Source organism: Miscanthus floridulus, chromosome 18 (assembly GCF_019320115.1).
Source record: "Miscanthus floridulus cultivar M001 chromosome 18, ASM1932011v1, whole genome shotgun sequence".
Lineage (NCBI taxonomy): Eukaryota > Viridiplantae > Streptophyta > Magnoliopsida > Poales > Poaceae > Miscanthus > Miscanthus floridulus.
Genome location: NC_089597.1, coordinates 130,318,436 through 130,330,978, shown reverse-complemented (window position 1 = coordinate 130,330,978; position 12,543 = coordinate 130,318,436). Strand labels below are relative to the sequence as shown.

The 12,543-nt window shown below is 47.8% G+C and overlaps 1 protein-coding gene across 2 annotated transcripts; it reads left to right on the top strand.

The window, feature by feature from the left end:
• The first annotated feature begins 446 nt into the window (after positions 1 to 446).
• On the top strand, positions 447 to 2,362 carry LOC136522346 (GDSL esterase/lipase At5g55050-like). 2 transcript variants are annotated; one of them, XM_066516175.1, is made up of 4 exons: positions 447 to 785; positions 1,134 to 1,267; positions 1,380 to 1,637; positions 1,727 to 2,362. In XM_066516175.1, exons 1-4 carry the CDS (start codon positions 512 to 514, stop codon positions 2,198 to 2,200), a joined length of 1,140 nt encoding a protein of 379 aa, XP_066372272.1. In that variant the 5' UTR covers positions 447 to 511; the 3' UTR covers positions 2,201 to 2,362. The 2 variants fall into 2 exon arrangements, with proteins under 2 accessions (XP_066372272.1, XP_066372273.1); XM_066516176.1 differs by having other exon boundaries at positions 660 to 785; positions 874 to 1,267.
• Positions 2,363 to 12,543: the final 10,181 nt, after the last annotated feature.

Below are 12,543 nucleotides of genomic sequence, written 5' to 3'. Positions count from 1 at the left end.
GACACTAATTGCCAAATAATAACGAAAGTGCTACAGTACCATTTCTCAGAAAATTTCACCAGCTAAACAAGGTCTAGGTCTAGTATAGTGCACCCTAGCGGATATTTCAACTGTTACGTAGGCCGCAATTAATACCCACAAGACCTCCGTCTTATATCATAAAAAAATATAATAATAAAGTACACACGAGACCATGAACTTGTCCACCCGCCTAGTTGATCGAAAGTGCGGTTCGTTTGACTGATAAGCCATGGTTGAAAGTATTACTGATTGATTTATTGTGAAAGAAAAAAACTGTTCGCTCACTGGAAAAAAAAAAGTACGGAATATAAGCCCGGCGGAAGCCTGCAGCGTGTTCCTCAGGTTCGGTGTGCTTTATGTATGTGTGTGTCTATATATATAGGTAGGCAGCCGTCTCCTTCGCCACACACCATCATCAGCTCGATCGCAAGTAGTTACACAGCAAGCAGGCGATAAGTACTGAGCGGAAGCACAAGCTCTAGGTACGCAAATGGCCATGGAGGGTCGTCGTCGTCGTCTCGTTCTGTGCCTTGTGATATCCGTGCAAACAATGCTACTAGTTTCCGTCGTGGCTGGCGGCGGCGGAGCCCATCGGCGGCCGGCGGCGATGTACGTGTTCGGCGACTCGACGCTGGACGTAGGAAACAACAATTACCTGTCGGGGGCGGGCGTGCCCAGGGCCAACAGGCCCTACTACGGCGTCGACTTCCCCGGATTCCCCACCGGAAGGTTCAGCAATGGCGGCAACACAGCTGACTTCATTGGTACGTACTACTACTCTATATGCTATATATACCACTTCTACATGTTGATGTACTTGTGCTTATACATGTGTTTGTGTTTTTTTTTAAGATAACGGAACAAATTAAGTTCCGGCCTCTACAATCCGGTGATGATACACAACTGATATATAGTCAAGATACAAACCAAAGCTATAAGGCTCACATGCACACTCACGTCCAAGAGAGATTAAAAAGCAACACGGTTCAGCTCAACTAAGGAGCAAGGCTAACAAGAAAAAGAACTAATCTTGGATACGGTTGCACGCACGTATATGTATATGTGTAAAAGTACTACTGCTTATACCGTTGTACGTACGCGTATATATACAGCGAAGAGCATGGGGTTCGTGAGTAGCCCTCCGCCGTATCTGTCCGTGGCCAACTCCAGCCTTCTGCTCGTGCCCACCGCTCTCACCACTGGTGTCAGCTACGCTTCCGCAGATGCTGGCATCCTCGACTCAACCGTAAGTACATGTGTCATCTTCCAGCCCTGGATAGAGATATATACATATACATATCAGTAGTATATGAGATATATATGATGATGTGGCGATGCATGCATGTATGTATGCACAGAACGCAGGCAAGTGCATCCCGTTGTCCACGCAGGTGCAGTACTTCAGCGCTACCAAGACCAAGATGGTCGCCGCGGTGGGCGCCGCCGCGGTGAACAAGCTGCTCGCCGACTCCATCATCCTCATGGGCATCGCCAGCAACGACATGTTCGTGTTCGCCGCCGCCGAGCAGTCGCGGAACAGGTCAGCCGCGGAGCAGCAGACCGACGCCGCCGCCCTCTACGCCGACCTCCTCTCCAACTACTCCGCCACCATCACGGTATGCACAGCCATCACTACTTCTTCCTCCATTGCTTCGCTTTAGCTAGCTTACAGTTGCACACGTCTACATACGCGCGCATGGCACAGGAGCTGCACTCGATGGGCGCGAGGAAGTTCGCCATCATCAACGTGGGGCTGGTTGGGTGCGTGCCGGCGGTGCGGGTGCTGGACGCGGCGGGCGCGTGCGCCGATGGCCTGAACCAGCTCGCCGCCGGCTTCGACGACGCGCTCGGGCCACTCCTCGCCGGCCTCGCCGCCAGGGTGCCGGGCCTCGTATACTCGCTCGCCGACTCTTTCCGCCTCACGCAGGACACCTTCGCTGACCCTGGGGCGTCGGGGTACACCGACATCACCGGCGCGTGCTGCGGGAGCGGCAGGCTGCTGGCGGAGGCGGACTGCCTGCCCAACTCCACCGTCTGCACCGACCACGACGGGCACGTCTTCTGGGACCGGTATCACCCGGCCCAGCGGGCGTGTCTTCTCACGGCCCAGGCGTTCTACGACGGACCGGCCCAGTACACCTCGCCCATCAACTTCATGCAGCTGGCCCAGTCCAGTTAGTTAATGATATATATAGGAGTATAATAAGATATTGTGTTCACGTATACATAGCTACAGATTCTCAAAAAAAAAACGTATACATAGTTACATACATGACATATACATGTATAAACAATAAAATGTACTCTCTCCGGTCAATTATCACATATACAAGAGATTGTGTTCACGTATACATACATTATCACATATACAAAGTACTTTATATATCACACCATTTTAAACAAGAAGGGAAAAACTTTAAGTAGATCAAACATTGCTGTGTGAAATGTCATATATATACATGACCGGGACCATTGCAATGAACCTTTGACTATTTATGGTTAGCTTGATTCACGCAGGGAATCAATATAATAACTAGATTGTTTGCTTTCTCACTCGCGTTGTTCTTAAGAGTGCAAATGAGGCTATTTTCAACATGCATAATGACTACACTTGCACATATCTATATCATGCTATAAAGCTAATCCCATTATCAATTCTATCTGATTCCACGTCGATCCACATCTCATAAACTAATCAAAACTATTAGCCATTAGATCACCACTAATTTTCCGATCTGCTCAACGTTGCACACGCGCCTCTTCCCCTCTACACAAATCCAATGACGAGCATTAAGGCCTAAAAATAGCCATCACCTGCCTCTTCCTCTCCCAGTAGCAGCGATTGGACTCTTCCAGTAACCATTGCTGGAACACTTATTATTTTAACCAAGGATATGATGAGAGGTTTAGTCTCTTCATTTTCCTTAAGGGTCATATATTATTACCTCTTGCAGCCATGTAACCACTCGCATCCCTTCAGTTCAGCCATCCAGATTGATTCTCTCAGTCTTGCCTCCCTCGCTACAATTAAACATAGTCAGCATAGCTATTTCACTTTCGCACTTATGGCCACGCTGTCGGATTGTCCCTCAAAGCCTGTGCTACGCCTCCAAGAAACAGAGCTCGCAACTCTCAGCCCTCCGCTACGCTACCTCGGTCTAGCGGCAGCAAGGAGCCCCCATTGATCTCCATGGCCATGGCACCATCGTACATGTGTGCTCCATGGCCATGGCAAGTAGGACGTCTGCTTGCTCCTAGCAGACGCATCAGAGGCGATGCAGCGCAGTGGAAAAAGCAATGGAGACGAGCATTAGAGTGATAGGGGGAGTAGAAATGACTTGCTCCTGCCTAACACATGTCACTACCTACATCACTGTTAATGTAATCTGCTAGCACATGAGAGGCAGGTAGGGTCATATGTGGAGCAATATAGCTAGATTCTTATTTGGTGTGTGTGCATCGCTACCCCAAGCGACACACACGAGGACGCCGATGAAATCCGAAAGGGAGGAGGCAGGCGGTGGGAGGGACGGCTGGCGGTGCCGTCACCACGGGCCGTGGTAGTGGAGGATGAGGCTATGATGGTGGTGGTGGTGGTGTTTATGGTTTTAGGTTTTTACAAGAAATCCATGCTCGGAGGGATTAGAAGGTGGACCCGTGGGCCCAGGGGTGGTGGCGGGTTGTGGTCAGTGAGCGAGTCGGTGGGGAGCCGGTGAGCGTCCGGAGCCAACACTGAGGGCGAGGAGTCACCGACGAACTCTCCGATTGGGATTAGGGGGTGGGCGATATGGCCCGGTGGTGGGTGGTGGGCGGGTAGGGAGGAAGAAGATGTGGGATAGAGGAGGAAGACGATGGGCGTGCGTCACTATCCCTCCCGATGCGTGCACGTCTATTAAGGGGTCAGCAATATAGTTTGGTTATCCCTGACGTATCCTTTTAGTACCTAGCAGTCATGAGCGTGCACAAATACATGGTCTGTTGTAGGATTAGAGAGCTTCTTCTCTCCATATATTATATTAACCACTAAATGTCAGAGCATTCTCCTCCATGTTATTTATTCTAATAAGCACAAGCTTGATATTTTGATCCATGTGGTCCGCGTTTACTCTAATCACCTCAAACTTTACATTTGAGTAAGAAAAAAAATGGCTCCATCATCACGTGGTTAGGCATAAAGAAAAAACGAGAGGCCTCGTGGAGGTATTAAGAATGGCATGGTGATGTATCTGCTCTCCAATCGACATTGTAGCTCCGAGCTGCAGGGCATTAAAAAGAAGAGCAGGTCACTATTGTTGCATGTTCCGAGTGAACGAGCATCAATAGCTTATTAGCTGGTAGACCGATCAAGAAAGGTTCTCATTACTACTACTATAGGCCGTATATATGAACAAGGCAAGAGTGTTGTTGATTATATATGTACGTGTCTGTATCATTCGAGAGGCAACTCTTGACATGTGAGCGCTAAGAGCAAACACAAGATCACAAGACCATCATTAAACACAAAAAAAAAAAAGGAATAATAGGAAGCTTTGCTACTTTCTTCAGGGTGTGAAATACATAATTCAAGGTCTTAACTTTCCTTGTATAATAATGTCTCACTCCTTTGGCCTCTATTTATAGACGGGGGAGATAAGAGGCAAAGCGCTGCCAAAAAAAATGCAATACTTTTATGTGTGATTTGTGGATGTTTTCTTTTTGCCCAACATGATGTATATATTTTTGTCTACAAACTAATCCCTAAACTCACAGTTTATAGCATCTTTTCTATCTACATATATACTAGGTCATATGTACTACTTCGTGTTTGTAAACACAACGTGCTTACACCATCGATGCCAGAAATTAAAAACAATTTGTTCTTATATGCACGAGATTCGTTACTCGTACATTCGTTGTGTCAGGCACATGCAGAGACCCCATGCGATTTTTTTTTTAATTTTAACATTTTTTGAAAACTAATTTTAAAACTAACACTGCTTGTTTTTTTTAAACTAACACTTTTTGAAAACTAATTTTAACACGAAGCATGGCGTGGCTGGACCAAATAAATATCGCGACCGAGCCTGCCTGCCCGCCTGCCCACCGCCGCGCATCGCCCGCCTACTCCCGCCGCGCAGCGCCCGCGCCGGCCGCGCCACGAACGCCGGCGCGTCAACGCCGTCCGCTCCTAAGGTACCTCCCTCTCGATTTCATGTTATTTTGATTATTATTGTTTTAGGATAATTAGTGATTTAGGATAGTTAGTAATTTAAGATAGTTAGAGTTTTATTATTGTTATTGATTTATGATAGTTTGTCAAATTTAGGATAGTTAGTGATTTAGGATAGTTAGGTTAGTGAATTTGTTTGTGATTTACGTAGGTAATTTTTAGGTTTGAGGTTATGTGTTCTAGTATAGTTAGGATTTTGGATTTAAGGATTGATTAGGTATTTATTATTTAGTTTATAGTTAGTTATTTAGTTAGGGATTTTGGGTATAGATACTAGTTTACAAATATCAGTACTTACTAGTGCGTGATACGTCGATTTTGATGACTTCATGAAGTTTCATCAAATGCTTATATTTCTAGTAAAGTTGTTTATGTTACTAGTGCGTGATATGTCTGTTAATGTTACTTTGAATATATACATGTGCTTTCATATTGTGTTCGTATTGCATAACAAGTAGTTCAAATTTTGCAATGCTACATAAAGTTAATTTGAATTTTGTTAATTTGAATACTCTAACGCTTAGTTTATCAATTTGTAACAGGATGGCCCCTCCCACGCAACATTCGTTGTACCTCATTCTTGAGGTGGAGTACGACGACTAGCACCGAGCACACATCTTAAGTGACAACGACGCAGAGGTGGCCTTGCCTACTTTGAGGCCCCACACGTACACCAGGGCGCACCAGTGGGAGGAGCGTTATGCGCCGTACATACGGCGTGCTGGCTTCCTCGAGCTTGTCCGTGTTGTCAACCATGGTCTTCCGCCCCTTGACCCAGCACTACTTACTGCAGCTGTAGACAGGTGCGAGTGCATTCTTTGTATGTAAACTTTCTTGTAACAATTTTGAGGCAACTAACAGTCGTTCTATTCTTATAATAGGTGGAGGCCTGAGACCCACACGTTCCACCTACCTTGTGGTGAGATGACCTTGACCATGCAGGAAGTGAAGACTATTTTTGGCCTTCGGTTTGGGGGACTTCTAGTGACATGGATAGTTGACAACGATCACTGGAGGGAGTTGGTGGCTCAGTTTACTGGCTTTCTTCCACCGGATGACGAGGCTTCCAAGAAAAATAAGTGAGAAATTAAAGCCTATTTAATACTTGCATTGCTTTCCTGCAGCCATTGGGTCTCATTGTCTTTGGTAAATTTTAGGAAAACTTCTGGTATTTCGTCGTCCTGGATCACAGAGCGCTTTGATTACTTGGACCCACAGGCTGAGGAGGCTCAGATCGACAGGTTCGCTCGAGTGTGGCTCTGACACTTTCTTGGTGCTTTCCTCTTCCCAGACGCCTCGGGCAACACCATCAGCTAGATCTTCCTTGACATACTACGCCAGCCATAAGAGAACATAGCGGCGTACAGCTAGGGCAGCGCAGTCCTGGCATGGACGTATCGACAGCTATGCGTTGCCTACTGTCGCACCTCAGGGTATGCGAACCTTGGAGGTTGCTCGTATCTACTCTAGGTTTGATGTTGGGAATGATGGCCCGTTGGGAGGCCCCTTAATACTGGTTTACCGGTAAGTACTTCGATTTATTATATTCTTCGATATGGTTACATATGATGAGTTTATTAATGGATAATTCATTATCATGTTCAATGCAGCAATGAAACGGGCAGGATACACTCCCTACAGCTCTGTTTATCTGGACGGAATCAGAGTTAGTTAGAGGGAATGCGAGGCGCAAGTACAGAGAGTACACGGGCGGTCTCGACGTCCTAACACAGCACCAGGTTACGCTCTCTTTACTATCATACCTGTGTCTTATTTGATCTACACTATATCACAGCCTAACTCAATTACAAAATATTCAGGTGCATTGGTGTCCTTGGGATGCTCCGGAGCTCTAGTACTATCTCAGTCCTGTCACTAGGGACGAGTCAGAGGAGTATCACTGTAACGTCCCTCTTATTTTCTTTCACATGGTCAAGATTCACTTACCCGTTAGGGTCTGCAGACAGTTTGGAAGAATGACAGTCTGCCCACCACTGCTTTACTCCACCAACCAAGGATTGCATGGGTGCGTTATCGATTAATAACAAAGCTACAATTCAGAGATATGTGTGGTACAACTAACAATGTTTTGTTGCAGGTATAACTACAGGAAGAGGTACAAGACCAAGGATTGGTGCGTGACACACAACGCGCACATCCTTTTGTGGGAGACCAGGGAACGGTAGCCGGTCCATGCGGGTCCTCCACACGACCAGCACACCTTTGACGAGTACCTGTGGTGGCTTCACAGGTCTACGAGGACACATATCAAGCCCCCGTACACTGAGGAGGCGATTGACGAGGACTCGGAGGAAGATGTGATCGAAAATATGTACGACGTTGCCACTAGGAAGGACACACAGCTACAGAGAGCCCCGCTTCAAAGATACGAGGTAAGATACATGAATGGTACAATTTGTTATCCTTTTGGTATTAAGTATGTGTACTAAAACTGTCTAACCATGTTTCTGTACCCAGGCGACACAATTGTGAAGGATGTCCAATGAAGCAGCGTTTCAGCTTCACGAGTCTAGAGGGCAGGGGCCAGGCGTTCTCGAGGCTTTTGTGGTGGTAAACATAAATTTGTCCGTTCCAAAAATAATTCTTTAGTGTATATGCGTTTGGGAAATGCACTAACTTTAACATCTATTTATGCGGAAGGTGAAGAAGAGCTGCAGAAAGCTAGCTCAGAAGCTAAGCTGCATGAACACTCCTTATGTGGAACTGCCACTCCCAGCGCGGTCGGGTGGTACGTCTTCAGCCTCTTTGAGGACACCAGCCGGCTCTTCTCAGCCGGTGACAGGTGCCACTTCCGCAGTGCGTACACCACCACATCATAGCGCTGGGAAGAACCCTGCAACCGAGGACGACGAGGACGACGATGACCCCCCGGGCTTCCGCAGACAGCACAGCCAGTGGGACGATTGGCCGCAGGATGAGATCGGCATGTCTCAGCTAGGTGGTGCCCCGCTTGGTAGCCAAGGAGCATCACAGGTACTAACAAAGATAGTTTCTTTAAATACGTAGACTTCATAAACTAATGATCATAATGATTATAAGTAATCGTGCATATCATATACTTGTAGGGTACGAGCCATACGCACCGGCGACGGGACCACACCGACGTTGGCTATACTCCCAATGTGTTGTCATCAAATCCGAAGAGACAGAGGCATCCGAGGGATCCTTACACTCCTGGGTCTTAGTTTGTTAGGTCGAATTATTATTGGCGTCCGAAACTTGCAGGCTTAGTTGGTTATGTTATGTCGGACTTATATCAAACCAATGAAAATGTTATGTGGCAGCTTATCAACTTACGCACGGACTTTATTTATTTGCTTCATATTCGTTTTAATACGTCGTGGCATTACTGCATGCGAGATTAAGTAGCAACTAGTTCGGAAACCGGCAGTCCCGGGGTATCTCGACGCCGGTGGCCGGCGTCTTGCGCAAGGGGTCGAGGAAGCCGGTGTCCATGGTCGCGTCGCCGCCGATCCTACAATATAGGGCCAAAAAGCCAAAGAAATAAGTTCTCTTAAAAAATATTCGTTTCAATCCGATCCAATTTTTCATAATCGATTAGTTAACATGGTGGTTAACCGTATTATGAAAGACGAAAAAAATGTCATTGGCTCATCAAATTCTCTATTCGGCCGTGAAAAAAATTTAACAAAAGATAGAAACAAATCAACTATTGATTTTACGTCAAGCAATACTTAGAATAACTCCCACTATCGGCGCGACGCGTTCCGATTAAACCGTCCAGGTACCGCTGGGCGAGCGGCGGGCGCCGCGGCCAGACGGGCATGCTGCTCGGGCAGGCGGGACTGGCCGCAGGGTTTCATTCAGCTCTGCCGCGCCACGGATCAGGGCGCGGCACTGCCGTGCCAAGGTAGATGGCGCGGCAGACCCTGCCATGTCATCGGTCAGCGATTCCAGTCGCCGCCACGTCAGCCCTCTGCCGCGCCACTATACATGACGCGGCACAGACATTTGGCCACGCCAGGACAATAGGCTCAGCCAAAAGTGTTAGTTTAAAAAAAACAGACAGTGTTAGATTTAAAATTAGTTTTCAAAAAGTGTTAAAATTAAAAAAAAAAATCCCTCATGGCACCTACCAATGCGGGTATTTGACTTGGATAAACAGTAAACACAACGTGCTCATTCGTTCACATTCACTTTTACACCATGAGAAGTTTCCTAGATAGCAGGGCATCATCTTAAAGCCTTTGAGAGTGCTTATAAATAGCTCCCCCTTAGTCATACCAAGTCACAACAACCTCATCAGAAATAGCACGCACACACACAGTGTGTGTAGTTCAACACACACACACACACCTGCATAGTGCATATTGTTAGAACTTTTAGAGCTAGCTAGATTTGTTTGCATGGAACAGGGATCGATCGACCGTACCGCCATGGGTTATGGGCTTGTTGCCATGAAAGGTTTTTGTTCTGAGCAGCATGGTGCTCAGCGTCGTCGTCGCCAGCGGCGGTAGAGCTGCCGGTGCAGCGGCCGCGGGTGCCGGCGATGTACGTGTTCGGGGACTCCACCCTGGACGTGGGCAACAACAACCACTTGGAAGGGGAGCAAGTCCCCAGGGCCAACAAGCCCTACTACGGCATCGACTTGCCGGGCTCCGGCAAGCCCACCGGAAGGTTCAGCACACTACTACATAAACGATTTTGCGCAGCGTTGCACTTTTGCACTCCTTGGTGGGCACCTATTTTTGCCCGCTGCGGTAAATCACACGATTTACCGCGGCGGGTATTTTTTATTTACCGCAGCGGGCACTTTTGCCCACCATGGTAAATCGATTTACCATGGCGGGCACCTTGAGATGTCCGCCACGGAAAATACCATATTTACCGTGGCGGTCATCTTAAGGTGTCCGCCACGGTAAATCGATTTACCATGCGGCCATTTTATAAGGCCCGCCGCAGTAAATACGGCCCGATCCAGAGCCCAGATACGGTCCAATTCCGAGGTCACGTATATATACAAGAGCCTAGGGTTTCACTATAAGTCCTCAGCGCCGCACTACACTTCTCTCCCTTGCCCCTACCCTACCCCTCATCTCTCGCGCCGCACCACTCTCTCTCCCCTGCCCTACACTCCTCCCGGCGGCCCTCCTCCCTCTGCTCCTCTCTCCCCGGCGACGCGCCCCCTCCCCTCCTCTCCCTAGCGGCGCTCGGCTCGGCAAGGCGCGCGCGGCGGCGCTCGGTGAGGCGAGGCGAGGCAGGGTGGCGGCGAGGCGCGCTTGGCTCGGCGAGGCGCGCTCGGCGAGGCCCACGCGGCGGCGTCTGCGGTGGATCCAGGGCGCCCGGTATGTCTCTCCCTCTCTCTCCTCTCAGTCCTCCCTCATCTCTCTCTCTCTCTCATAGGCGAGGTGCTGCGCGGCGCAGGGACGGGCACACGGCGGCGGATCCAGGCGTCCGCGTCGAATCTCTACGACGTGGATCCACACGACAGCGGATCCAGGGTGGATGCGTGGATCTAGGCCGGCCACGTTGACTCCCTGCTCCCGCGACGTGGATCCACACGGCAGCGGCATGGATCCATGGCAAGATGGCCCCAACCTGCGGCGTCGGCGCAGATCCGGCGGCGGATCCAACGAGGTGCGGTGGCTCCAGTATTGGGCTGGGACGGGCTCGTCGATGGGCTCGAGAATGGGCTCGCCAGCGGGTTCCTGGTTTTTTTTTTGTTTTTTTAAATGATTAACCGCGGCGGGCATCCTAACGTGCCCGCCGTGGTAAAAGTATATTTACCGCGGCGGGCACGTTACACCGCCCGCCGCGGTAAATCGGTTAACCGCGGCGGGCAAGGCCGTCCGCCGCGGTTAAGCCACGATTTACCGTGGCCTCTAGGCCGCGGCGGACGGCTTTGCCCGCCGCGGAAAACCGAAAACGCCCGCCTCCAGTAAAGTTTGTGTAGGTAGTAGTGGCAATGGCTACAATGTCGCAGACTTTGTTGGTAATATACATTCCCTTTCTGAGTCTAGAGTTCGGATGACTACCATTAAGTATACCATGCATACTAGCAGAGTAAAACTTTGGCAGGATATATAGACGATTATATAGTACTATGAATGTTTTAGCTTATTAGCTTGTGTAATAGGGTAATAGAACCCCTTTTCGTTGATACATGTGCTTGCATACATATGCAGCGAAGAATCTTGGATTCGAGAAGAGCCCTCTGGCTTACATGGTGCTCAAAGCGCGCAATTATCTGATCCCGAGCGCCATCACTAGAGGAGTAAGCTACGCATCGGCAGGAGCTGGGATCCTCGACGCCACTGTAAGTCACCAACGACTCCCTATTTATTTCTGAAAAAAAAAAACTGTGTGTTGTGTTTAGTTTCATCTACAATCTACAATGTGTAATAAATAAATTACGAAACTATTATAAGTATTTTTGCTCAAAGCCAGCCACATTGAGTATTTTTGCTCACTGTTATAAGTAATTACGGGTACATGCTCAGATGGTTGGTTTTTTTTGGTGGTATTTGTTAGTCACATTTAATTTCCCCAGTAGCAACGGGGTGGATTGGATCCAGGTTCAGAATAATTCATTGGGCAAGTCTGAAGTCTGTGAAGAGTTTTGTATACACTCAATAAGATAGTGTAAAATCAATTTATTTGTAAGGACGGTCGGCTCTTCAGACGACAGTGGTTTACCATGGAATCAACAACAAAACATTGTTTACATTGCGGAAAGAGCATTAAGTATTTATGACACCAAATTAACATATTATGAAAATATATTTTATAGTGTATCTAATGATACTAATTTGGTGTCATAAACTTATATCTCTTTTCTATAAATTTAGTCAAACTTACAAACGTTTGACATAAGATGAAGGGAGTATATACATTCTAGTCCCTACTTCCTAAGTGCATGCAAAACCACTCTTAATACAATAAGTGGAACCCTGCCTCCTCCCGTGACCCTTCTCATGGTTCCATGACGTTGTAGCCTCCCAGTGCCGACGGAGCTTGAAAATAATTCCAAAGGGGGCAAATTTAGATACTAAATCCAAAACTCACTCTATTTAATGTTTTGCTAGAATGTTGGAGGTGAAGTTTAGTGTTCACCTGAGATGATTTCTTTTTTTTTTTTTTTGAAATGCACCTGAGATGATTTCTAATGGCATGGGGAGCATGGACATCTTTGTCCATAACAAAGCACTGCCTCCCTTGGCTCTCTCTCTCTCATCATCTTTTCCAATCTATTTCCATTGGGGGAGGGGGCAAGTTTAGAAACTTCAAGGTGGCTAGGGTTAGGGAGCGAGCTCTTCTCCCCTTTTCTAACC

Coding starts and splice junctions, on each gene's coding strand:
- LOC136522346 (XM_066516175.1), top strand. CDS start 512: ATGGCCATGGAGGGTCGTCGTCGTCGTCTCGTTCTGTGCCTTGTGATA. Junction 786..1,133: donor CAACACAGCTGACTTCATTG/GTACGTACTACT, acceptor GTATATATACAG/CGAAGAGCATGGGGTTCGTG. Junction 1,638..1,726: donor ACTACTCCGCCACCATCACG/GTATGCACAGCC, acceptor CGCATGGCACAG/GAGCTGCACTCGATGGGCGC.